The following is a 26,307-nucleotide window of genomic DNA, read 5'->3' on the forward strand; positions in this document are numbered from 1 at the left end:
ATTTTCTTTTGCCATATTAAGGGGATACCAGAAGTAATGGAATGTCAATTTAAAAATAAGTATTGGATATCAATTTAAAAATAAGTATTGGATAGTGTCCCTTTAAATTCTGCTGGGATCTACCTGGTGGGGGAGAGGACTAATTTAAATTCCTGAGACTTTCTGATGGGCCGAGGGAGAGAGGTGGGTTTCTGAATGGGAAGATGCAGTTGGCTAAGTAAATTCTACAGAAAGCAGCATTGCCTTGATCTCGTTAACAAACAATGGTGTGATCCTCCGACAGAAGAGCTGAGGGGAAATAAGAGCTGGTAGCAAGCAACCGTGATACCCATGAGGGGGAAAAATGAAAAAAATCTAATGTCCGTAAGAATCATTTTAATCTAATCTGGGTCCCAAAGACTGAAATGTTTTAATCATAATGGTACGGATTTTGCATGGTGTTACAGGGCAGTTACAGTTTCTGCTGAAGGAGAAACTCTCTGTTCTGAAGAACAATGAGGGAAAATAAGCATTAAACTTACTAAAAAAATAAAAATAAATAAAAAGCATTCCAGCGTAGCTGATGCCCAAGGTTGCAGTGAGTATTAACTACATGGTCGTTTGCAGAATTAGTGTTATTCCTAAACTAATTAACAGATTTATGTGCTGTGACCAAGTGAGGATATTTTTATGAGCCCTGTTTGTGCCTCAGTTTTCCCCTGTGTGCTGCACTGTTACCAAATGAGTGGAAGGGGACTGTTTGCTCTCAGGGCAGGCTAGCACATACATGTGTGGGTGTCACCTACTGTCTGGGCTTTAGTCTCCATATGAAGGGAGCAGCTGAGAAGGCAGTGGCAAATCCAATCATGAGGACATTGGCACCTAACAACCCCACGGGAGATGGATTTCCACGCCTCTCCTTAGGGAATATGCACAAGAATCCTCCAAGTCGGGATCACAAGACTGGAGAGATAGGGAATAAGAGCAGGCTGCTGGAAGGAGTCAGGGCTCTCAACTGGCATCTGAGGAAGGAGATCAGACAAAGGGACAGACCAAGCTTTAACTAAGGGGTTCCCTACAGCTTGGCTGGGCTCTGGGAAGACCAGAATAGACTCTGCTTTAACCTTCAGTTCTCTGTGCTACCCTAAGGTCTTTCTGTGCTGTGTGCCAGTTAATGAAAAAACCCGACTGTCTCCACAGCGCTGGGTGAGTGTCACTGCCAATGCGGGCGAGGTGCATTGATCTCTGCAGAGAGGACTGGTCTCCATAGGGGTCATCTCAGTTGGACTCTGAGCAGAGCTCACAGGGTGCAGCAGGGGGGCTGGAGCCCCAGAGGTCCAGTCTGAGGAGGCGGTGAAGCCACGTGGCTGACCCTGGAGGAAGAGTGAGACCCCCCTGGGGGTCTGGCACACAGAGAGGTTCCTCCTAGACACTGTTGCACAGCTGGGGGTGTAGCCCCGACCCTGTGGATCTGTGACATGCCCATGCTGTGCTCAGAGAGCGTGATGTCATTTTGAGAAGATTAAATCCTCTGCATTTTATACATAAGAGCCTGAATCAGGACTTCAAGTGCAAATTTCAGCCCTACTCTGGAGTTGCGATTGATGCCTCTGCCTCTACATTCGGCCCCAGCCCCTTGCAGCTAGTGTCACCCTGGAACAGGCCATCTGCAAGCCAGCATGAAGCTGGGGAGGAGTGCGCTGAAGACAGCAATCCCTGGAGCATCTGGCCAGTCAGGGAACAGCTTCCCTGCAGAACCCTCTGTGAGCATGTGATGCCGCTAACCTCTGTGCCATGCCTTGCCAGGAGTGCTGGTCTGCCCCTACATGCCAGGGGCTGCTGGTCCCTGGAATGGCATGACTGTCTCATCCCAGCTAAAGGCGAGAGAAGGCACGCATCCAGCTGCAAGGGACATACAACAAGCACCAAGGTGCCAGCCTCGCCCACCCTGGCATCCCCATCTGCTCCTCCATGGGCTTGCAGCCAGGTTCTCACCACACATGGAAGGAGCAGCTCCCTCAGTCAAACCAGACTGACCCTGGCTTTCCTTGCCCTCTATTGCCCCAGCAGCAGACACCTCTCCCCAAAGCCTGGAAACTACCATCTAACCTGCTTTTCCTACTTCCTGAGAGCAGAGAGGCTCCCTGGAGCAGGTTAGGGGCCAGGGGCTATGGACAGAGGTGCTTACCTGGGCCTTTCTCTCTCCAGCTCTGGGAACTGCTCTGGCACTGCTTCACAGCCTGGCACAGCGGGGGTCCCAGTGCTCTGAAAGGAGACCCTGGTGAGAGCTCTGCTCCATGGCTCTGTCTGCCCAGGCCACCCACTCCTCAACCTCAGGCCTCCTTGGACTGCCTTCCCCTGCACCAGCCAGTGCCCAGGAGCCAGGGCCTACCACCACCCCCTCACCTGGCTCTGCCAGGGCCTGCACTCCGCTGAGCAGCCAAGGCCCATGGTCCAGCACACACTGCTGCAAGGTGTGGCCAGAGGGAGCGGAAGCCGGGGCATGGCCTCGCTCCTATTTCATCAAGACTCAAGGCAGGAGCAGGGCCCAAACATCCCCGCCCTCCAGCCTGCACACCGGGCCCTCACCTTCTGCTCCCGGGCAGGGAGCCCACGTCCAAACACGGCCTCACAGTAGGGACTGATGGGCTCCTCGGCAGGCTCTGTGGGCACAGACACAGCAGGAAAGGCAGTGAGCTGCCAGCCAGCACTCTGTTGGAGCTGGGGGGTTGCGGGCCTAAAGGGGATGTGGTGGGTAACTCTATCCCTTAGCACAAGGGCACTGCTGTGGGAGGCAGGAGGGCCTGGTGTGGGACGCAGGGCGCGCCGTTCACCCCCAGGGACATCCCTGACGCCAGTAGCTCTCACTGGAACAGGTGCCCCCACCCTAGCCAGGAGCACGGCCCAGCACTGAGGGGCAGTCCAAGCATGTGTCTGGGGACAAGCTCCTTGCTAGGCAGAGAACCCAGGAGTCACCCTCCAGAGGGGACAGCGGCCACCATGGGAGCAGACACCACTGGGTGGGTTCTGGGGGCCTGGCAGCTTCCAAAGCCATAGAAAGACATAGATGCCCCAACCTCCCCTTGCTCTAGCAGTGCCCTCACCCCCATCCCTGTATGGGCACCAAACCCCAACTCTAGCAATGCCCCATCCCCAACCTCATATGGGCCTCAACTCCTCCCATTCTAGCCATGCCCTCCCATGGGCCCCAACGCCCACCTGCCCTTAGCAGTGCTCCAGCCCCCATATGAGTTCCAAACCCCTGCTCTAGCAATGCAGTCCCATTCCTGTATGGGCCCAGCCCCTCCCTACCCCATTCCTCTACTGCCCACCCCCACTCCAGCAATGCCCCACCCGCCATCCCTGTATGGGCCTCAATCCCCTCCTACTCTAATAATGCTCCCCGCAAGGGCCCACCCCCCCCGCTCTATTCACGCCCTTGCACCACCCACATCCCTGGAAAGAAGCGACACAGGGACCTTCATGCAGACAGGCTGTGCACGTAGAGCACTGCAGCCCCCAGCTCTCACCTAGACAGCTGGCAGGTCTCTGTGGGATGGGGGGCAAGTCCAGGCTGGGCCATCTGGGAGAGCTAGGAGAGCAGAGGAAACATGTCAGAGCCTCAGGCAGCAGGGTCACCACCTGGCACCCCCTTAGGTGGGGCCTGCGCTCAGGGCAACCCTGCCCGGGGTGCACTGCCCAGACAGTGGGCAGCAAGCAGCATGGGGCAGAGGAAGGCCCAGTACTAGGCTGGAGGGAGGGAGCTGCTGAGCCTGGTACAGAGTCACAGTCAATGTCTACAGGGAAATCTCCCAGGGTGTGGGGAGGGCTCTGACCTCATGGCTGGGCAAGGCCCTTGGAAGAAGGGCTGGCATTTGCACCCACTGTCTTCCCCCAGCCTCTGATTGCACAGGCCAGGCTGGTGGTGGAGGGGCTACCTGCCATGGGAGAAGAGCTGCTCCCCTCCCCAGTGCCGCCACTGGGGAGCCTGTGACTGGAGGGCGTGCTCCCCTCCCCCGTACCGCCATGGGGGAACCTGTGACTGGAGGGGGTGCTCCCCTCCCCAGTGCCACCATAGGGGAGCCTGTGACTGGAGGGGGTGCTCCCCTCCCCCGTACCGCCATGGGGGAGCCTGTGACTGGAGGGGGTGCTCCCCTCCCCCGTACCGCCATGGGGGAGCCTGTGACTGGAGGGGGTGCTCCCCTCCCCAGTGCCGCCATAGGGGAGCCTGTGACTGGAGGGGGTGCTCCCCTCCCCCGTGCCGCCATGGGGGAACCTGTGACTGGAGGGGGTGCTCCCCTCCCCAGTGCTGCCATGGGGGAACCTGTGACCGGGGTGGGGGGAGCTGCTCCCCTCCCCAGTGCCACTACTGGGGAGCCTGTGACAGGGGCGAGGGTTTGAAGGCTTCTTTCCCCCAGATTTCCCATCAATCCTGGAGTGCAATGAGGGGTGTCTGGAGAGCAGGGCCTCGGCCTGTCCAGACAGCCCCCCTCCTGCCCCCAGCTTTACTTTCCTAGGTCTCCAATGGGTTCAGGCCATTACTACTGTCCACGTCCCAGGCCTGGCACTGACACTTCAGATTTCCTCCCCAGCCGGGTCTGCCCTGGCCACCTGGCTATTGGCTACCAGCTCTAAATCATCAGCCAGGCCTTCTAATGCAGCAGCCTGGTGCTGCCTGCCCCACCCTGCCCAGCCCAGCACTGTCCACTCTCCATGGCACAGTGAGGCATGGGCAGGCTCCCTGTAGATGAGCCCTGGGCTCCCCCTCAACCCCAGGCAGTGTGCCTGCTGCCAGGGGTACTGTTGGCTCCCACACCTGTCACCACTCAGCTCTCTGGGACCCGCTTCTGCCAGGTCAATGCCAGAGCCTAGGGCAGGAACCAGCAAGCAGAATAAACCAGGGAGCGGCCCACCCCTGGCCGGATGGCGTGTGCATACTGCGTCAGGACAGTAGGTGAAGGCATCCCCCAACTAGCTGCGATCTAGCTAGACAATAGCCATGTGGCCATGGCAGCACGGGCAGCAGCATGGGCGAGCCACCAGAGTATGCACCCAGGGTCCTGGGCGGGACTGGACCCAGGCAGCTGGCCCACTATTCCACTGCAGCTACACTGCTATTCCCAGGGAGCAAGCTCCATCTCAGTTATGGCAGGAAGCAGAGCCTGCGTTCCCAAGTGAGCGAGGAGGAAACCGGGCAGGGAGCAAGGAACGAGGGAGATGACTAGAGCCTTACCAAATTCATGGTCCATTTTGGTAAAATTCATGATCACCTTTACTTCTGTGCTGCTACCTGCAGCGGTGGGCCCTCAGTCAGCAGCCGCCACTCTCCAGCCAACCAGCTCTGAAGGCAGCAGTGCAGAAGTAAGGGTGGCAATACCACAACCCCCATAAAATAACCTTGTGACCCCCCTGCAACTCCCTTTTGGGTCAGGACCCCCAGTTTGAGAAACGCTGGTCTCCCCCGTGAAAACTGTATAGTATAGGGTAAAAGTACACACAAGATCAAATTTCATGGGCTGTGATGAGTTTTTCATGGCCGCAAATTTGGTAGAGCCCTAGAGATGACCCATCCCGCCACAGCCCCTGCACTGTGACCTGGTCCCATGGCCTGAGCCCTCCCCAGCCTCCTGCACTGTGACCTGGCCACGGGGCCCTGAGCCCTCCCCAGTCCCCTGCACTGTGACCTGACCATGGGACCCTGAGCCCACCCCAGCCCGGCCCGGCCCTCTGCGCTGTGACCCAGCCACTGGGCCCTGAGCCCTCCCCAGCCAGGCCCCCTGCACTGTGACCTGACCATGGGACCCTGAGCCCTCCCCAGCCCGGCCCGGCCCCCTGCGCTGTCACCCAGCCACTGGGCCCTGAGCCCTCCCCAGCCCGGCCCCTGCACTGTGACAAGGCCATGGGCCCCTGAGCCCTCCCTAGCCTGGCCTGACCTGGCCCCCTGCACTGTGTCCCGGCCATAGGCCCTGAGCCCTCCCCAGCTTGGCCCCCTGCATTGTGACCTAGCCACAGGACCCTGAGCCCTCCCCAGTCCCCTGCACTGTGACCTGGCCACAGGACCCTGAGCCCACCCCAGCCCGGCCCGGCCCCCTGCGCTGTCACCCAGCCACTGGGCCCTGAGCCCTCCCCAGCCCGGCCCCTGCACTGTGACAAGGCCATGGGCCCCTGAGCCCTCCCTAGCCTGGCCTGACCCGGCCCCCTGCACTGTGTCCCGGCCATGGGCCCTGAGCCCTCCCCAGCTTGGCCCCCTGCACTGTGACCTGGCCACAGGACCCTGAGCCCTCCCCAGTCCCCTGCACTGTGACCTGGCCACAGGACCCTGAGCCCACCCCAGCCCGGCCCGGCCCCCTGCGCTGTCACCCAGCCACTGGGCCCTGAGCCCTCCCCAGCCCGGCCCCTGCACTGTGACAAGGCCATGGGCCCCTGAGCCCTCCCTAGCTTGGCCTGCCCGGCCCCCTGCGCTGTCACCCAGCCACTGGGCCCTGAGCCCTCCCCAGGCTGGCCCCTGCACTGTGACAAGGCCATGGGCCCTGAGCCCTCCCTAGCCTGGCCTGACCTGGCCCCCTGCACTGTGTCCCAGCCATGGGCCCTGAGCCCTCCCCAGCTTGGCCCCCTGCACTGTGACCTGGCCACAGGACCCTGAGCCCTCCCAAGTCCCCTGCACTGTGACCTGGCCACAGGACCCTGAGCCCACCCCAGCCCGGCCCGGCCCCCTGCACTGTCACCCAGCCACTGGGCCCTGAGCCCTCCCCAGGCTGGCCCCTGCACTGTGACAAGGCCATGGGCCCCTGAGCCCTCCCTAGCCTGGCCCCCCCTGCACTGTGTCGGCCCTGAGCCCTCCCAGCTTGGCCCCCTGCACTGTGACCTGGCCACAGGACCCTGAGCCCACCCTAGCCCGGCCCGGCCCCCTGCGCTGTGACCCAGCCAATGGGCCCTGAGCCCTCCCCAGCCAGGCCCCCTGCACTGTGACCTGATCATGGGACCCTGAGCCCTCCCTAGCCTGGCCTGACCCGGCCCCCTGCACTGTGTCCCGGCCATGGGCCCTGAGCCCTCCCCAGCTTGGCCCCCTGCACTATGACCTGGCCACAGGACCCTGAGCCCACCCCAGCCCGGCCCGGCCCCCTGCGCTGTCACCCAGCCACTGGGCCCTGAGCCCTCCCCAGCCCGGCCCCTGCACTGTGACAAGGCCATGGGCCCCTGAGCCCTCCCTAGCCTGGCCTGACCCGGCCCCCTGCACTGTGTCCCGGCCATAGGCCCTGAGCCCTCCCCAGCTTGGCCCCCTGCACTGTGACCTGGCCACAGGACCCTGAGCCCACCCCAGCCCGGCCCGGCCCCCTGCGCTGTCACCCAGCCACTGGGCCCTAAGCCCTCCCCAGCCCCCTGCCCTGTGACCCGGCCATAGGCCCTGAGCCCTCCCCAGCCCCCTGCCCTGTGACCCGGCCATAGGCCCTGAGCCTTCCCCAGCCTGGCTCAGCCCCCTGTGCTGTGACCCAGCCAGGGCCCTGAGCCCACCCCAGGAGGGGCCCTGCGCTGTGACCTGCAGGCACAGTTCCTTCCTCTTTTAAACTCTAGTAACTGGATCCTGGAACAACAGCAATGCTGCCCATTAGCCACAGGCACCTCCACTGCTCCTGAGCCAGCCCCAAAGTGACCTCAGCAAGTCCCCTTCTGCCTAGAGGACCACAAGGCCCAGCAAATCCCGTCCTCAGGGCGTAACCCACGCTCAGGACCCAGCACTGGCCTGTGCCCCAGCCCTGAGAGATCCTGGCCTGGCCCATCCGTGCTGTGCGCCTTGCTGCAGGGCTCTCCTCATTTCTGACTTCAGCACAGAGGAGTGCCGTGAAAGGGGCTTTGTTAGGGTCCACGTATGCCCCCCCCCCCGCCTCCAGAGGCCTGAAATGGGGCCTGGGGCTGTCATTTAGGCCAGATGGCTGCACTGCTGGACCTCGGAGGAGACCTAAGCAATGTCTCCAGGAGACATGAGGGGCACAGCAGGGGTTCGGCCTGCCCTGACCTGCCTGAGCTTTGCCCCTCCTCCTGCTCCCAGGCAGGAGGCAGACTGTGGTGCTAGGAGCAGGCTCACACTTACTCAGGCTTCTCTGCTGGTGTGGTCCCTTGCTGTGTGGCTGAATCCAGTGACCGTGGGGTAGGTCGGTTCCTTGCAGGCTCCTTATCCCCTGAACACCCAGCTGGTTGTGAAGGGGGCTCAAGTCCCTCATAAATGATATTGGAAACCATCTCCATCCTGCCCCATGCAGCGGCTGGCTGGGAGGGGGCGCTCGGGGCTGGTGAGGGCTCTCTCTGCGCACTGGCAGCAGTGCTGGTTGGAGCAGACAGTGGGAAGCTGCACAGCGAGTAGTTCACCCCTGGGCTCGCGGGGCTGCAATCAGCTGGCTGGATCCCATGGCTGAGGCGTGGAGCGACGCCGGGGATGGAAGGAGAGGATTTTCCACACCCAGCCTGGATCTCCACATCATCCAAACCCACTTCAGCCAACCCAGCCCGGGGCGCTGGCGTAGGCTCCAGAGCACTCTCCTTCCCCGCAGGCTGGAGTGCCTGGGGGCCCGCTGAGCCTCTCTCTCCTGAGCTGGCCTGCTGCTCCAGGGTGAACTCCAAGCGCCCAAGATCCATGGAGCTTTCCCCTGGCACAAACCCCTCGTGTACAATGAAAGCAGCAGAAGGCCCCTCACAGCCAGGTTTGCGTGTTGGCACTGATGTCCGTGCCAGCGGCGTGGGCACCGGGCCCTGCTCTGGCCTTGCTGCTGGGCTAGGGCGTTGGAAGAACGTCCTGGGCTTGGGTACCGGCTTGGCAACGGGTGGAGCAGGCTCCATCTCTAGAGGTGGGTTTTGGCTGGGGCTAGCCGAGCACTGGTGGTTCCCAAGCCCATCAATGGCTGCTACTGGGGCTCCATTAGCAGTACTTGTCCCATTGTTCTCCTTGCCTGCTTGGCACACTTTGGGCACATCCAGGCGCTCTGTACATGTGCCAGGCTTGGCACAGGCATCTCCTGCCATGGGCCTGCCTTTGTCTTGCACCAACAGCTGCGTCTGCTGCACCAGACTCAGGATCCTTTTGCGGTGCCCTGTGGCAGTGATGCCAATCCGCTGCAGGTCCTCGTTGCCTAGGGAGACAGCATCTCTGGCCACTTGGTACCCATGCTGCTTAAAGGTTTCCTGGTATCTCTCCAGATGGATGGTGGCCAGCCAATCAGCGATGTCAGAGTCGGCATCGCACAGGGAGAACATAGCCTGTGGACTCCCACCAGGGGACTGTCAGGCCATCATCTGAGGAAAGAGAAGAGAGGTTGCAGTATCATTGAGGAGACAGGAAGAGATGGCAGTGCCACAGAATAGCCAGCAGGCCCAATGCTTGGGAGAGCCTGTAGGATCCATGCCCACTCCAGCGCTTTGCTAGGACTCCCCTCTGAGCTCTAACTGCTCTGCTCCCAGCTCTGTTAGATCCTGCCACGGGCAGTCAGTGGGTTCATGCACTGCCAGAGGGTGTGAGCGCTCTGGGCAAGGGCCAGAGCATCAATTGCCCAAACCCTGCCCCAAGCCTTCAAACCCTGACCCCCGTTTCATCTGAGAGGTCACAACCCCAGCCTGTGAGGGTCTCACGCACACACAGGCCTCTGGCTCCCGAGACAGAGCTGACTAAATCAGACACGGGTTGTCCCTGGCCAGACAAAAGCAAGCCCTGTCCATGGGCATCACTGACTCCATGCCTGCCAGCCCCTCCTGAGGCAAGTTGGGCAGAGGAGCCAGCACATAGCTCTGTCTGGGATTTGTGCTTTGCTGGTAGGGAGGATATTGGGCCATTTGCTGTGTCTAGAATCTCAACCCATCCCTGGTGGAGAGGTGCTGGGGAACACAGATACCCATAGTGCAGCTGGCCCTCTCCCTAGAGAGGGTTCTGTGATGCTGGCCGGCTCGGGGAGGGCTCTGCTCTGCTACTGGAAGAACAGCATCAGAATCTCCAGGACAGTAGGAAGGGCATGGGAGAGGTCAGCATGACTCACAGACAAGTCCAGAGAGACAGCATCTGGGACACAGCCCCCAGCCACATGCATTCCAGGCCAGACAGGCTTCCAGCTGTGCTCCCCACACTGCCTGGGGAGATTGCCCACGCAGCTTGGAGGGGCAGCCCCTCTCCCTTCGGATAAGGCCTCTCTCAGATACCTTGGGACTCTGCAAGGCAGGGGTTGTCTCTCCCTGTGTGTCTGTGCAGCACCCAGCATGACAGGGCCTTGATCCTGCTTGGGGCTTCCGTAACACAAACCATAATAACACCAGCTCTCCTCTGCTCCCAGCTCAGGGCTGCCAGCAGAGCTGCCTCTATCCCAGGTCCCAGGACAGAACTCAGGAGCCCTGTCTGCAGCACGGTGCGGCTGCTGTGAGGTCATTTTCCCATGAATCACACTGCTCTGCACCAAACCAGCTGCGCTGACTCCATGGCCACCAGCAGGGTTTCCAGTTCCTCCATTTCCCCCTATTGTTCAGGGCAGACTTCCTTCCTTCCTGCCACTCACATTCTCCCACGCAGCCCCCTCCCGCCTCCCTGCAGGAGCCCTGTCAGCCCTGCACAGGGAATGTGCAGCACTGGGAACGAGTAGGTGTGCATCTGTGCACAAGTGTGTGCTGGTGTGTCTGCGAGCGTGTGATGTGTGAGGCTGAGAGAGTCTGTTGGTGTCCGAAGCAACGTGTAGCCATGCACGCGTGCCTGTGTGGCACTGTTTCAGTGTGGGTGCTGTTGTGCAGATGTGTTTGTGCATGTGCAGATATGGTAAGAACAGAGGATACATTAATTTGTCCAGAACCAATTAGCTAAAAAGCCTGGTATGCCAATTAACCAGGAGCGCTCTCCCCCTCATAGCAGGAAGGACAGTTGTTTACGTGTAGGACCTACACTAAATGCCATGAATGTTTTTAATGCCATTCAGTTTTGGAAAGGTGCCCAGGCTAGAGCAGGCTTCTACATCAGTGGGAACATTTGCCAGGATCCAGGTTGTGCTGGCATTCAACCATCCGGACCTTCTCTGGCAGGCCCATTTCTACTAGAAACCTAGTCCGCTGAGATAGGGCAATAGCAAAGCAGGGTCTCAAGCCTGCCTGTGGCTGTGGCTTTATAATCGCACCTTCCTACCAAAACAATCCCTCTCTCCTCTGTCAGCACAGGAGGGCCCCAAACAACTAGGCAGAGACTGTGCAGGGCAACGGTGATCCAGCCAAGCAGCCATGGAGGCTAGGAAAGAAACATTTACCTGTAGGAAGCCCCCTCCCCGCCATACCAGGTGCCAGGGAGTATTGGCTGGCAGGTCGGGGGCTTTCTCAGCCCCCCAGTACCAGGGGGCATTGGCTGGTGGGGGGGATTCTCAGCCCCCAGGTACGAGGTGCTGGGGACATTGGCTAGCGAGGGGGGGATTATCAGCCCCCCGGTACGAGATGCCAGGGGGCATTGGCTGGTGGGGGGGGATTCTCAGGCACCAGGGGGCTTTGACTAGTGGGAGGGGATTCTCAGGCCCCCCGGTACCAGGCGCCAGGAGGCATTGGCTGGCAGGAAGGGGTTCTCATCTCCCCGGTACCAGGCAACAGAGGGCATTGGCTGGCGAGGGAGTGGGGGTTTCTCAGCTCCCCAGAACCAGGGGGCATTGGCTGGTGTGGGGATTTCTCAGCTCCCTGGTACGAGACGCCAGGAGGCATTGACTGTTGAGGAAGGGGCGAGGGGTGGTGGTGGTTCGCAACTCCCCAGTACCAGGCCCAGGATGCATAGACTGGGGGAGGATTTCTCACCCACCCCCCCCGGTACCAGGGGGCATTGACTGGCAGGCTCTCAGATCCCTGGTACCAGGCGGCACTGGCTGGGAGGGGCGGGGGGTGGAGGGACGGGACTGGAAGCTGACTGCCCCTGCCAACTGTCCAACAGAAAGAGAATGTTTCCTATAGCCCGGGAGAACAGAACCCCCCGCCCCTGGCCCGGCTGCCCGAGCCCACAGAAGCCCAGACGGGGAGCGAACCGCGCCAGTCACCGCTCCCGGCTGTTAACTCTGGAGCCGAGCGATGTCGAGTCCGAGAATGGCCTCCCCCTTCGCGCTGTCACAGCCGAGCCCCAAGGGGGAGCCGGCCCGGCCCAACCCCGCCGGCCCCTCCGCGCGGCCAGTCCTGCCTGGCAGAGCCGCTGCCGCGCCCTGTCCCGTCCCCGGAGCCCCTCACCTCTCTCCCTGCAGCGCCGTCCGCTGAACCCAGCGCGGCCGCCAGCCCGGGCCGCTCCTCGGGCACAGGGCTCTGCGTCGCTCGCCGGGCTCAGAGGAACTGCGGCTGGGGCTCGACAGCAGGACGGGACCCAGCGCCCTCCCCCGGCCGTCCGGCCCCTCCCCTCGCAGGCACTTCCTCGCCATCCACCGGCCGCTGTACCCTTGTCCCCGCCCCGCACTGCCCCTGCCCCATCCCACGGCACTGCCCCCTGCCCCTCCTCACATTGCCCCTGCCCCCCCCCCGCCTGGACACTACCCCTGCCCTCCCCTGCATTGTCCCTCCCCCTCCCTCTCCGGGCACTGCCCTGTCCTCCGCTCCCTGACCACTATCCCGTGTCCCCCTGCATTGCTCCTACTCCCTCCCTCCCTGGGCACTGCCCCCCCCCGCATTGCCCCTGACCTGTCCTCCCTGCAGCACTGCCTCCTCCCTCCCTGGCACTGCCCCCTGCCTCTGTCCTTCCTCTCCCATTCACCAGCCCCTGCCCTTGCCCGTGCCCCTACCCTTCCCACATTGTCCCTGCCCTTCCACTCCCCTCCCCTCCTGAGCACTGCTCCTTTCCTTCCTTCCTCTGGCACTGCGCCTGCCCCCCTCCCTCCCTGTCCCTGCGCTTCCATTCCATTCTCTTTGCTGCCCCATCCCCTGCCCTTCCTCTCCCATCCACCAGCCCATCTCCACCTCTGCCCTCCTCGCATTGCCCCTGCCCCCTCCTTCCCTGGGCACTGCCCCCTGCCACTGCACTTTGACACCCCCCCCGGCATTGCCCCTACTCTTCCCCTCCCATCCATCATCCCCTGCCATTGTTCCAGCACCTCTCTTCCACCCCGCTGCCCAGGCACTGACCCTGCCCCTGCTTTTCCTCTCATATCCACCAGCCTCTGCCCCTCCATCTGTCACTGCCCTGTCCCCGACATTGGATCTGCCGATCTGCCCCTGCCTCCCACTCTGTCCATGGCCTGCCCCTTTGCCCTGGCCCTTCCCTCTCCTTCTCAGCCTGTTTCTTGCCCTGTGTCTGGCAGTCGATCTCTGAAGCCTTCAGTATAAGCTGCTGTGGGATGAGGATACCGGACTCAGCAGGACCGTGGTCTGGTGCGTGAGGGGAGAGTTACTGGGCTAGAAGGGCCGTCGATCTGAGCTGGTGGGGTAGGGGAGTCTGAGGGCTGCTGGAGGGGATCCCGGGAACCCCAGGCAGCAGGAGGGAGCCAGAGCAGACGCAGTGCTGGGAGGGCCAGTTACAGGTGGAAGTGGAACCATTGTTTACGCTGAAGCCCAAGACTCACCAGTGGGTCCCTCCCAGGCTGTAGCTTGGGAAGGCCTGGCTTTGAGTCTTGCTCTCCTGACAGGCGTGACTCAGCCGCCCATCTGGCCAGCCCAGGGAGCCCAGGTGGCAGCTTTCCCCACAGAAAGAGGCCACAGGGACAGCTCCAGCTCATGCCAGGGTCCTACTGAGCACAGTGCTCTGGCCCCTGCCAGCTTGGTGCAGCCTGGGCTCCTGCCTCCTTGGCATGGGAGAGCTCAGCCTGGGGCCGAGGCACTTGCTGCTGCTGCGCAGTGCATGTCACACTACCCCAAGCTGAGCCCCATGCAAACACGAGCAGTGTGCTGGCCTCCCTCTCGCTGGGTGCTGACTGGTCATGGCTGCTCGAGGAATGAGATCCCGTGAGCTGGCCAGATCCCTGGGGCTTCAGCTTTGGGTATGATGGTGCTGACAGAGCAGCTACATGCTATTGGTGGAGCTCTTGCATTGTGTGGGCTCCATTGGAAGCAGGGGATGAGCTAGCTAGTGCCGCCTCTGCCCCTCATGGCGGAGGAGGGGTTGCAGCTAGAGAATGGCTGGGCCTGATTTCTCCTTTACCCCTATGGCATAGGAGTCTCCTAGCACTCCCAGCCCAGCTTCAGAGCTGCTTTCACACAGTCCAGACGGCTCTGCTCAAGTGCAGCCCCTTGCAAGAGCCTTGTGCAGCCTGGGGATTGCACCACTGCCGCTCTGTTACCCAACCCCAGCCACAGGGTGAGGTGAGCGCTGAAGGGAGAGGCTATCTGTTGGTGGGGGGACGGAGGCTGAGTTTCCGGCTAGTCTCACAATATCCGTCAGCCCCTCCTAAGGCTGCTAGCAAGGTGGAGAAGTACTCTGCGTCCAGTCGGGATTGCTCAAGTGCCCAGCTCCCCACACTGCAGCCCTGGGTCTCCCTGGCCCAGGGGCACAGGCCCAGCAAGCAGGGAGGGGGGTTTGCAGCTACGGGTGAGAAGCTGAAGGAGGCCTGCCATGTGGAAGTCTGAATTGTGCCACTGGGGCAGAGGCGCAACTTCTCCTTATCGCTGGTTTGTTTCCACTTTGGACGCAGCAGAAGCAGAACTCTCTGTAAGGGCTCAGAGCTCAGTCTAACCAGAGCCCCTGCCCCTCCCTTTCTCCATCTCCCTCACTGGCCTGCCCACCGTGGCGTAGCCTGAGCCCCCTGGAGCTGCAGTCCTGCACAGGCCAGCATTGCCAGGGAGGGATCGCAGCAAGCCACCTGCAGCATCTGGAAAGCCTGAGCTGGGTGACCACCGATCGTACCATCAGATAAGGCTAGCAGCTAACACCCTGTCTCTATCGTCGGCTGCATCCGTTCAACTGCTGGCTGAATAGAAACTGCTCAGCCGGCTGGTGGAAAGTTTGGCTTTGCAGAGGCAGGATTCGCCCTTCTCAGCAGAACAGGCGTGCTGAGGGGCTGAACAGGGATTGGGATGATCCCAGAGTAGGGTGACCAGATGTCCCGATTTTATAGAGACAGTCCCGATATTTTGGTCTTTTTCTTATATAGGCTCCTATTACCCCCCAGCCCCTGTCCTGTTTTTTCACACTTCCTGTCTGGTCTTCACAGAATGTTTGCTAGTGCTATGTCCTGAGATTCACCTGTGCTTTATTGTTACACTCCCAGGTCTCCCCCAGACACCCCGTCCCCACGGTATGGTGGGCGACCAGGTTTGCCCTGGGCACGGGGTGGGGGGGAGCGGCACGGCGGGGGATTGGAGAGCAGATGGGGCCTTCAGACAGAGGTGGGGAGCAGATGGGGTTTGCTCGGCAGTTCTGGAGCCCAGGGAAGGGAATCTGTGTGAGTGAGAACCTGTCATTCAAAGCTATTTCTGACAGTGTTGTGACTGGGGCCCTTCCTCTGTTGTTTCCTGTTGATGTATTTGAGGGCGTGCTGGGTTAGGCCTGCTGCCTACGGCCTGGTTATCTGCCTGCGGGAGCTGGTGGGACATTTTTGATGAAATGTCTTTTCACAGAAATCTTCTGTTTTGCTGAAGCTGAAACATTTCCTGGAGATGTATGGATTTTGGCCAAATTGACAGGAAGGTCTCTGAGGTCAAGTGGGGAGTCAGTTCCAGAGAGAGATGAAAACGACCTTTTTGATCCAAAACCATATGTTTTTACACAATACCATTTTGTGATAACACACGAAAGGGTTTAGTTTTGCTCCAACGTGAAATCTCCCTAGTTTCACAAAATGGAGTTGTCATCCTCTGAGCAGCTCTTCTTATCTATCTATCCCCATACATTCTATGGGTGCGTCCTTGTTGGAGGATAGAGGCTGGCAATAGCACATGTAGTTGGGAGCAGAGGGCGTATTAGTCACCTGGTTCTCGGCAAGGGGACTGCAGAAAGTGCCGCTAAGGAACCAAAGCTCAACACTGGGGACCAGTAGCAGGTCGGAGAAGCCTGCCCTGTCTGCAGTGCCCTTCATGCTCTTATTCTCGGTGTGCTGTGTGACCTGCCAGTTGGGCTAGCCACTGTTAGCACCATACAGCCATGTTGGCTGCTGCGTGGCTGCAATGCCCATTGCGGTGTGTCAGTTCTAGGAAGTAATGAGCTAGCTCCCCTTATTGGGGGTATCTGGTGCCTGGACTGAGGACCCAGCCCTGTGTGCACTTATAGACCTGAGTGTGTTTGTGCATAGCCCAGCCGCTTTTCAGAGCTGCCAGCTGTGCACAGGCTGAGGACCAATAGCCAAGGTTTCAGAGTCAAGCCCTCCGACCTCAGGAAACCTGAGTCTCAGTTTAAGCCCAAGTTCCCCTGGCAGCCTGATATCGGTGGCTGGCTCCTCCCTCATGTCTCAGTCCCTAGCCCAGCCCAGGCTAGGAAGTGATTGAGATGAGCAGATAATGTACAGGCAGAGCATGAATGTCACAGAAGGAAGAAATTGGGGGTGGGGCAGAAGAGCAGGGGGCTGGATCCCTCCAGAGATGCAAGAGCAGTTTAGGGATGAGACCCACAAAAGGCCTTCTAGGAATCCCTGTTCCTCAAGACAAGGGAGGCTGCCCAGAGCTTTCTCCTGCTGCCGCAGTGACCTCCTGACATTCCCCTGTGGGGCTGCCCTCCACATGGCCCCTTTCTGTGCAGTGTGGCTGGGAACGGGAAGGGTGTCGCCTTTGGTTGAGAGGAGCAGATAATGTAGCAGAGCATGACTGTCATGGAAGGAAGAAGCAGTGTGTGTGGTGGGAGGAAGAGGGTGCTGGATCCCTTCAGGGATGCCTGGGGCCCACTTGATTGGAGAAGGGTGGTGTAGGGAGCCCAGGGCTGATTGCCTGTAGGGACTGACTCCCTCTCTGACCCCAGAGGGAGAGGGCTTCCCTCACACTTGCTAGTCTCAGATTGACCTTTCCCCTTGGAATGGCCTTGGGACAGTTGGTCGCCTGCGAGAGTCAGGCGACTTCCCGGGGCTGCCCCTCCAGAAGGTGCCGGCTGCTTCGGGGGCAGACAATCCCCGTGCTCTGCAGGCAGCACTGTCAGGTAGGCGGTGGCTTTAGAGCCTCCACCAGTAGCTGGGCCCTGCCTGTGGAAAAAGCGTGCTCTCCCCAGGCACAGCTGCACCCAGCAGAGGCATCCAGGCTGCAGGCCCTGGGAGCTGCCAGCAGGCATCCTCCATGAAGCCACCCAGCTCTGGGACATGCTTGTGCCCTTGCTCAGCTGGAGCCCAGGTATGCTCAGCCAGGCTCATCTCCCTGCAAGGCGTGCAGAAGAGGGTGGGATGAGGCTACTTCTAGGGCAAGGCCTGGATCTGGTGGAGACTGTGGGGCACTGGCTATTGGGGAGAGGGTAATGGGGGCACTGGCTATCAGGGAGAGGGGTAATGGGGGTGTTGGCGAAACTGTAAGTTCTGTAAGGGGCGCTGGAGCCTGGACACAGCTGTCTAGTTTCAGTGTAAATGCAGACAGTAATGGGGCACTGTGGCTCCAGCACGTCTGCAGGCCAATAAGACAGGCAGAGTGCTGCAGGGACAGGGGCTTGGGGGATCAGCAGCTCGAGAGGGGAGGTGTGGAGGGGAAATCAGGAGGGGACCACCAGCCTCTGTCTAGAACAGAGGCAGAACGAGCCAGGTCTGGGAGATCAGGACACAATATGGTCCCTGTCAGAGCTGGCCACGCTGGATGGTATCTTGGGTCCTAAGCTCACTGAGGGGTGGAGCAGGCATCTAGTCACAGATTCCAGGCCCGAAGGGGCCAGTCTGACCCTCTGCATCACACAGGCAAGAGACCTACCCCAGAAGCATTCCTAGAGCAGAGCTTTGAGTAAAAGAGCCAATCTGCACCTAAAAATGGCCAGTGAAGGAGAATCCCCCAGACCCTGGGTAAGTTGTTCCAGTGGTTAATTACCCTCACTCTTAAACATTTTCACTTTATTTCCAGTCTGAATGTCTCATTTTAACTGCCAGCCATTGGATCATGTTATCCTTTCTCTGCTAGACTGAAGAGCCTATTATCCAGAGGCACCAACTTTGTCATTTCCCAGGGGGTGCTCCACCCCATGCTCTGCCCCCACTCAACTCCTTCCCCCAAGACCCCACCCCCAGCCCGCCTCTTCTGGCCCCTTCCCTACCTCTTCCTACTCTCATGCCATCTGTCCCACCTCAGCTCCTCCTGCATGCTGCTGAACAGCTGATTGAGGAGGGTGGGAAGCACTGGGAGGGTGGGGGAGGAGCTGATCGGCAGGGCCCACCAGTGGGTGCTGAGCACCCACTATTTTTTTCCTGTGGGTGCTCCAGCCCCAGAACACCCACAGAGTCGTGCCTATGCCATTATCAAATATTTGTTCCCCATGCAGATACTCACAGACTATAATCAAGTCCCCCTGAACCTTCTCTTTGCCAAGCTAAATAGTTTGACCTCCTTGAGTGTATCATTATAAGGCAGAATTTTTAATCCTTTAATCATTCTTGTGGCTCTTCTCTGATCTCTCTCCAATCTATCAACATCCTTCTTGAATTGTGGGCACCAGAGCTAGATACTGTATTCCAGCGGTGGTCACACCAGTGCCAAATCCAGAGGTAAAATAACGTCTCTTTTCCTATTTGAGATTTCCCTATTTATGCATCCTAGGATCACATTAGCTCTTTTGGCCACAGTGTAGCACTGGGATCTCATGTTCTGTTGCTTATCCACCACGACCCCCACATCGTTTTCAGAGTCACCGCTTCCCAGGAGAGAGTCCCCCATTCAGTAAGTGTGGCCGACATTCTTTGTTCCTAGATGTACACATTTACATACAGCCATATTAAAATGCATATTGTTTGAAGGCTCCCACTTTCCAAGTGATCCACATCACTCTGTATCAGTGGCCTATCCACTCCCCCAATTTCTGTCATCTGCAGACTTTATTAGTGATGATTTTATATTTTCTTCTAGATAATGGGTAAAGATGTTCAATTGCATAGGGCTAAGAACCGATCCCTGCAGGACCCTACTAGAAACAGACCCACTTGATGATGATTCATCATTTACAGTTACATTTTCAGACCTATCAATTAGCCAGTTTTTAATCCATTTAATGTGTGCCTTGTTAATTTTAGATTGTCCTAGTTTTTAAATCAAGATGTCATGTGGCACCAAGTTCAATGTCTTACAGAAGTCTAAGTATATTACATCAACACTATTAACTTTATCAACCGACGTTATAAGCTTATTAAAAAAGATATCAAGTTAGTATGACAGGATCTATTTTCCATAATGCCATGTTGCTTTTCATTAATTACATTACCCTCATTTCATTCTTTATTAACTGAGCAGGGCTGCCCAGAGGATTCAGGGGGCCTGGGGCAAAGCAATTCCGGGGGCCCCTTCCATAAAAAAAAGTTGCAATACTATAGAATACTATATTCTTGTGGGGGCCCCTGCGGGGCCCGGGGCAAATTGCCCCCCCCCCCGCCTCCGGGCAGCCCTGTAACTGAGTCCTGTATTAGCCGCTCCATTATCTTGCTTGGGATCAATGTCAGGCTGACAAGCCTATAATTACCCAGGTCATCTCATTTATGCTTTTAAAAATTGGCTCAACATTAGCTTTCTTCCTATCTCCTGGAACTTCCCCAGTGCTCCAAACCTCATTGAAAACCAACATTAACGGTCCAGCGAGCTCCTCAGCCAGCTCTTTTAAAACTCTTAGATGCAAGTTATCTGGACTGGCTGATTTTAAAATGTCTAACCTTAATAGCTTCTGTTTTACATCCTTCAGAGATACTAGTAGAATGGAAAAAGTGTTATCACCACTATATGAAGAGACTGCATCATCTGTTTTTTCCCTCAAATATAAAACAGAAGTATTCATGGAACACTTCTGCCTTTTCTGCATTACTACTGATAATTCTACCAGTTCCATCTAGTACCAAAAGCACTCTCAGGATTCATTTTGTTCCAGATATATTTAAAAACCTCCCTCTTACTGAAGGCTACACTTAAAATGCTGCAGCAGTGCAGCTGTACTGGTGTAGCGCTTCAGTGAACACGCTACCTACACTACCTACCTAGTTAATCCACCTCCCTAGGAGGGGATATCTATGTCAATGGAAGAAACTCTTCCGTTGACATAGCGCTGTCTATGTGGGGGTTCACTCAGTACAACTGCGTTGCTTAGGGGTGTGGATTTTTCAGTCAAGGGATAAGAGGGAAAGTCCTCTTATTGATTGGTAACTGGTTAAAAGATAGGAAACAAAGGGTAGGAATAAATAGCTTTCAGAATGGAGAGAGGTAAATAGTGATGTCCCTCAGGGATCTGTACTGGGGCAAGTCCTATTCAGTATATATTCATTGATCTGGAAAAAGGGGTAAAGAATGAGGTGGCAAAATTTGCAGATGATACAAAACTACTCAAGATAGTTAAGTCCCAGGCAGACTGCGAAGAGCTACAAAGGGATCTCTCAAAACTGGGTGACTGGGCAACAAAATGATAGATGAAATTCAGTGTTGATAAATGCAAAGTACACCTCTACCTCGATATAACGCTGTCCCCGGGAGCCAAAAAATCTTTCCGCATTATAGGTGAAACCGCGTTATATCGAACTTGCTTTGATCCACCGGAGTGCACAGCCCTCCCCCACCCCGGAGCGCTGCTTTACCGCGTTATATCCGAATTCGTGTTACATCGGGTCGCGTTATATCGGGGTAGAGATGTAATGCATATTGGAAAAGATAATCCCAACTATACATATAAAATGATGGGGTCTAAATTAGCTCTTACCACTCAAGAAAGAGATCTTGGAGTCATTGTGGATAGTTCTCTGAAAACATCCACTCAAGGTGCAGCGGCAGTCAAAAAAGCAAACAGAATGTTGGGAATCATTAAGAAAGGGATAGATAGTAAGACAGAAAATAGCATATTGCCTCTATATAAATCCATAGTACGCCTACATCTTGAATACTGCGTGCAGATGTGGTTGCACTATCTCAAAAAAGATATATTGGAATTGGAAAAGGTTCAGAAAAGGGTAACAAAAATGATTAGGGGTATGGAATGGCTGCTGTAAGAGGAAAGATTAATAAGACTAGGACTTTTCAGCTTGCAAAAGAGACAACTACGGGGTGATATGATAGAGATCTGTAAAATCATGACTGGTGTGGAGAGAGTAAATAAGGAAGTGTTATTTACTCATAAACAAGAACTAAGGGCCACCAAATGAAATTAATAGGCAGCAGATATAAAACAAAAAAAAGGAAATATTTTTTCATACAATGCACAGTCAACCTGTGGAACTCCTTGCCAGGGATGTTGTGAAGGCCAAGACTATAACAGCGTTAAAAAAAGAACTAGATAAATTCATGGAGGATCGGTCCATCAATGGCTATTAGCCAGGATGGGCAGGGATGGTGTCCCTAGCCTCTGTTTGCCAGAAGCTGGGAATGGTTGATAGGGGATGGATCACTTGATGATAACCTGTTCTGTTCATTCCCTCTGGGGCACCAGGCATTGGCCACTGTGGGAAGACAGGATACTGGGCTAGATGGACCTTTGGTCTGACCCAGTATGGTCATTCTTATGTTCTTAAGGTGTGTCTGGGCTGGGACATGTGCCTGCTGCCTGGATGCCTGCCTGCTCCAGTAGGAAATCCTCCTTCCCTTACTGGGAACAGGATAGAGTCACTGGGACTGTCTAAGGACTGGAGCCTGGAGAGATCTATGCTGGGAGTACCCTCAGTGTCACCACCCCTATGCATTCAAAATTATGAGTCAGTTTCCCCAAAATCATGAGATTTAAAAACCAGTGCTGTTGTGCTGGAAGCTGCTAGTGGTGCCATCAATCACAGACCTGGAGATGATGGATGTACTAAACATCCTTTATTCAGGCTAAATGGAGGAGCAATTAAATATCCCTTTGTGTGGTGATGGCTGAAGCAATAGAAGCCACTGCCCAAGACACTGGCCAGCATGGCAAGGCCCGAGCAGAATCATAGAACTATAGAAGATTAGGGTTGGAAGAGACCTCAGGAGGTCATCTAGTCGAACCCCCTGCTCAAAGCAGGACCAACACCCAACTAAATCATCCCAGCCAGGGCTTTGTCAAGCCTGACCTTAAAAACCTCTAAGGATGGAGATTCCACCACCTCTCTAGGTAACCCATTCCAGTGCTTCACCACCCTCCTAGTGAAATAATGTTTCCTAATATCCTACCTAGACCTCCCCAACTGCAACTTGAGACCATTGCTCCTTGTTCTGTCATCTGTCACCACTGAGAACAGCCGAGCTCCATCCTCTTTGGAATCCCCCTTCAGGTAGTTGAAGGCTGCTATCAAATCCCCCCTCACTATTCTCTTCTGCAGATTAAACAAGCCCAGTTCCCTCAGACTCTCCTCTTAAGTCATGTGCCCCAGCCCCCTGATCATTTTAATTGCCCTCCGCTGGACTCTCTCCAATTTGTCCAGTTCCTTTCTGTAGTGGGCGGGCCAATACTGGACGCAATACTCCAGATGTGGCCTCACCAGTGCTGGCAATGCTCCTACTAATGCAGCCCAAAATGCCGTTAGCCTTCTTGGTAACAAGAGCACACTGCTGACTCATATCCAGCTTCTCATCCACTGTAATCCCCAGGTCCTTTTCTGCAGAACTGCCACTTAGCCAATTGGTCCCCAGCCTGTAACGGTGCATGGGATTCTTTCATCCTAAGTGCAAGACTCTGCACTTGTCTTTGTTGAACCTCATCAGATTTCTTTTGGCCCAATCCTCCAATTTGTCTAGGTCACTCTGGACCCTATTCCTACCCTCCAGCATATCTACCTCTCCCACCATCTTAGTGTCATCTGCAAACTCGCTGAGGGTGCAATCCATCCAATCATCCAGATCATTAATAAAGATGTTGAACAAAACCAGCCCCAGGATCGACCCCTGGGGACCGCCACTTGATACCGGCTGCCAACTAGACATCGAGCCATTGAGCACTACCCGTTGAGCCCGACCATCTAGCCAGCTTTCTATCCACCTTATAGTCCATTCATCCAATCCGTACATTTTTAACTTGCTGGCAAGAATACTGTGGGAGACCATATCAAAAGCTTTGCTGAAGTCAAGATATAGCATGTCCACTGCTTTCCACATATCCACAGAGCCAGTTATCTCATCATAGAAGGCAATCAGGTTGGCCAGGCATGACTTGCCCTTGGTGAATCCATGCTGACTGTTCCTGATCACCTTCCTCTCCTCCAAGTGCTTCAAAATGGTTTCCTTGAGGACCTGCTCCATGATTTTTCCAGGGACTGAGGTGAGGCTGTAGTTCCCCGGGTTCTCCTTCTTCCCTTTTTTTAAAGATGGGCACTATATTTGCCTTTTTCCAATTGTCCAGGACCTCCCCCAATTGCCATGAGTTTTCAAAGATAATGGCCAATGGCTCTGCAATCGCATCAGAAAGCATCTGGTCATGAGAAGGAGCAGAGACAGCACTCCTTGAGGCAGACCTGGAAATTGTGAGCAAGGAAACTATCTGCTGTCATTTGTTCCTGCTGTGTTCATGGAAACAAGACTTTATATGCTCTTTGTAAATAACAGGATTGCATCAAAGAATATACCTGACTCATATCATCAATTTCTCCTGCTAATGGAAGCAACCTGCATGGTCCCAAACCTGCTAACTGCTCAGTCCAGACCCCAAATGGGGTCTTTTCTTTGCCTTCTGCTTTCTGAGCCCTGAGGTCACACTCGGTCACAGTTTCTGGGTTTTGTCCACAAAGGGCCAGACACCATTAAATGCAAGCTGAGAGTCTACCCTACTCCTGGGACTCCAGGAGCTCAGGCTTTAAAATAAACAGCAAACATCATGAGGCACAATAACATATGGAGAGCTGGCAACACTGCCTATGGTGCCCAGCACTTGCTACCAGCCCCCGGGCAAAGACTGGCATAGCACAGCACGTGCAATGACACTGTACTGCCACAGCACTGCTCTGTGGTCATTGAAGAGCCCCCTGTCATTTATCACACGGTCTGCAGGGTTAAAGCCAGCTTGGCTGATTCCACTTTGACTCAAGGCCCTCCTGCTGCTCTGGATGCCCCAATTTCAGCTGGATAAAGGCTTCCCTCCACTCCCTGTCCCATCACATGCTGATGTGTGCCGGGCAGGAGCTTGTGCACCCACCCCAAAGGGAACTGCATTTAATGAATCAATACTAGGTGTGAGACGCAGGTGATGCTATACACGAGGGGTAAATACCAGCTGTGATTTACACAGGAGAGATACTAGGTGTGATATACTCAGGACAGATACGAGGTGTAAATGCCATCTGTGATTTACACCGGAGAGATACTGGGTGTGATTTACACAGGACAGATACAAGGTGTGATATACACAGGATAGATACTAGGTGTAAATGCCATCTGTGATTTACACAGGAGAGATACTAGGTGTGATTTACACAGGATAGGTACTAGGTGTAAATGCCAGGTGTGATATACCAGGGCTGGTGGTGATGGCAGGAGGAGCAGTTAGAATTTTTCATTTTGCGTCCCCTCCCCCTGCATCCCACCTGCCAACCCCTCCCTGGGCCAGGGGACAGGGCTCAGCTGCCCTCCCTCGTGCGGCGCTGCTAACTCTCTTACTCCTTGGTGTGTTTCTCGAAGCCCCCGCTCCGGGAGCCCTGTGACTAGGGGAGTCCTGACCTGCATTTTCAACAGTAAGTGCCTTGTTGCAGAGAGAAGCTAAACAGCATGGCTCCCCCCAGCTCAGAGACCTGATGGCAGAGACAGACCTGACAGGGGTTATTTTCAAAGATCTCTGCTTTGGGAGGTGAGCTCTGGATTCTGGGGCTGGTGGGTGGGCTAGCACCCTCCCTCCCCAACTGGCACTTGGCCTCACAATGTCCCTTTGGGCTGAGGCCAGGCCAGACTTTTCAGCCCGAATGGCCTAGAAAGGGGTCTGGGCTGAGACAGGCTCATGAGCCAGAATGGACTACTCAGCGCTGGCCCCAGCACTACCCAGGGGCTCTCTGCAGGGACCCCTCCCACTCAGCAGCTGAGCAGTCCTGACCACAAGGGCTCTGCTGCCTTGTATTTCCCTCCGCAGCGAACGTTTGCCCTGTGCCTTGGGGTTTATCTCCCTGCCCAGCTCTGGGGAGGAGTCTCTTGCAGGGCTAGTCAGCCAGCCTCACACTGACACCAGGTGGGCCCAGCATCGCTGTGGAGCTGAGGTTTCTGGATCCAGGACATGGGGCTGCGCAGCTGTGGGGTGCAGGGGAAACTGAGGAAAGGTCTTGGCTGCCCATGGTGGGGTGCATTGGACCTTTGGGGTTCAGTACCAGCAGCCCGTGAGCACTAAACCCCACTGCCCCTGCTTGTGGAATGGGGTTTAACCCGCAGGGGGTGCTGTGTTAGCCTGCCTGCTGGGCCTTGATAACAAGCTGGCTGGGCTGGCAGCCCATGCAGCCCACAAGGGGTCTTTAGCCCAGTTAGCTGAAGCCCCTGGTCTAGATGCCCCTTTCTTGTAGATGCTGCTGAACCCTAGAGACCCAAGGGAGGGGGGCAGGGGCCTTGGTTTGTTCTGTACAAGCCCCCAGGGAGCAGGAGGACACTGCCTGGCTGTCCCTCAGGGAGCCAGACAACACCAGGCAGGAGCTGGGCAAGGAGAAGCAGTTGTCTGCAGGGCAGCGGGGGCTGGGGAAGGACACAGTGGTGGGGGTCAGGCCTACCAGAGAAGAGGGGCAGGCTGATGTCACCCGTCCCTGCTGGCCTTGCTTCCGGGCTGCACGGCTAATCTCAGGCCCAGCACTGCTTCCCGTTTCCGCTCCAATCTCTGCCTGGGAGGGGGCTCCAAACAGGAAACCTAGCCAGCTGTGCCCTGCAGGAGCACCCTTCCTACTCAGCCACAGCCCCTGCTCCCCTGGGACTGCCCCAGGCCAAGGGGGCTGAGTGCCCCAGCCCCCCGGCATCTCTTCTGCCTAGATGCTGCCTGTGGCTCCCCTGGGCCGAGCCCCCGGGGCTCACAGCTAGATGGGGCTCTGATCAGGACATGAAGCACAAATGCCTTCCTGTTTATACAACAGGAAGCCCAGCCATGAGTCATCAGGCAGTAAGAGAAAGCTGCGTCGGACTTCTTCCTCAGCCCCCCAGAGCGCCCCACGGGGCCTGCCTGCCTGCCTGCCCTACTCTCCCCCCCCCCTCCCCCCAGCACTGCTGCCAAGGTCAGTGCAGCTCCATGAGTGAGACTGGAAGCAAATTATATAATGATCTGATGTGAATATTAGCAAGTAATTTGCATATCATTGTGAATTGTGATTTAACAAATTGTGCAGCTCTGGGGACGAGCCCTCTGATTATCCTTGGACAGCAACAGGACAGCTTCCTCCACCC

The 26,307-nt window shown here is 56.6% G+C and overlaps 1 protein-coding gene across 6 annotated transcripts in view; it reads right to left on the reverse strand.

Moving 5' to 3' along the window:
* The window catches only part of ARAP3 (ArfGAP with RhoGAP domain, ankyrin repeat and PH domain 3), a 73,899-nt gene extending 48,085 nt beyond the window's left edge, over window positions 1-25,814 (reverse strand). For 4 of the 6 annotated variants that reach the window (XM_039483849.1, XM_039483847.1, XM_039483851.1 and 1 more), the window contains exons 1-5: window positions 12,190-12,318; window positions 8,069-9,264; window positions 3,510-3,571; window positions 2,569-2,642; window positions 2,168-2,244 (exon numbers count right to left, since the gene is read on the reverse strand). In XM_039483849.1, coding sequence (XP_039339783.1) covers window positions 2,168-2,244; window positions 2,569-2,642; window positions 3,510-3,571; window positions 8,069-9,225 — 1,370 coding nt within the window. In that variant the 5' untranslated portion in view covers window positions 9,226-9,264; window positions 12,190-12,318. Of the gene's footprint in view, window positions 1-2,167; window positions 2,245-2,568; window positions 2,643-3,509; window positions 3,572-8,068; window positions 9,265-12,189; window positions 12,319-25,646 lie in introns of those variants that run through there. The other 2 variants (XM_039483848.1, XM_039483853.1) reach the window with 2 other exon arrangements.
* Between the last annotated feature and the right edge of the window lie 493 nt (window positions 25,815-26,307).

The sequence above is a fragment of the Mauremys reevesii genome, linkage group 8, assembly GCF_016161935.1.
Source record: "Mauremys reevesii isolate NIE-2019 linkage group 8, ASM1616193v1, whole genome shotgun sequence".
Classification (NCBI taxonomy): Eukaryota; Metazoa; Chordata; order Testudines; family Geoemydidae; genus Mauremys; species Mauremys reevesii.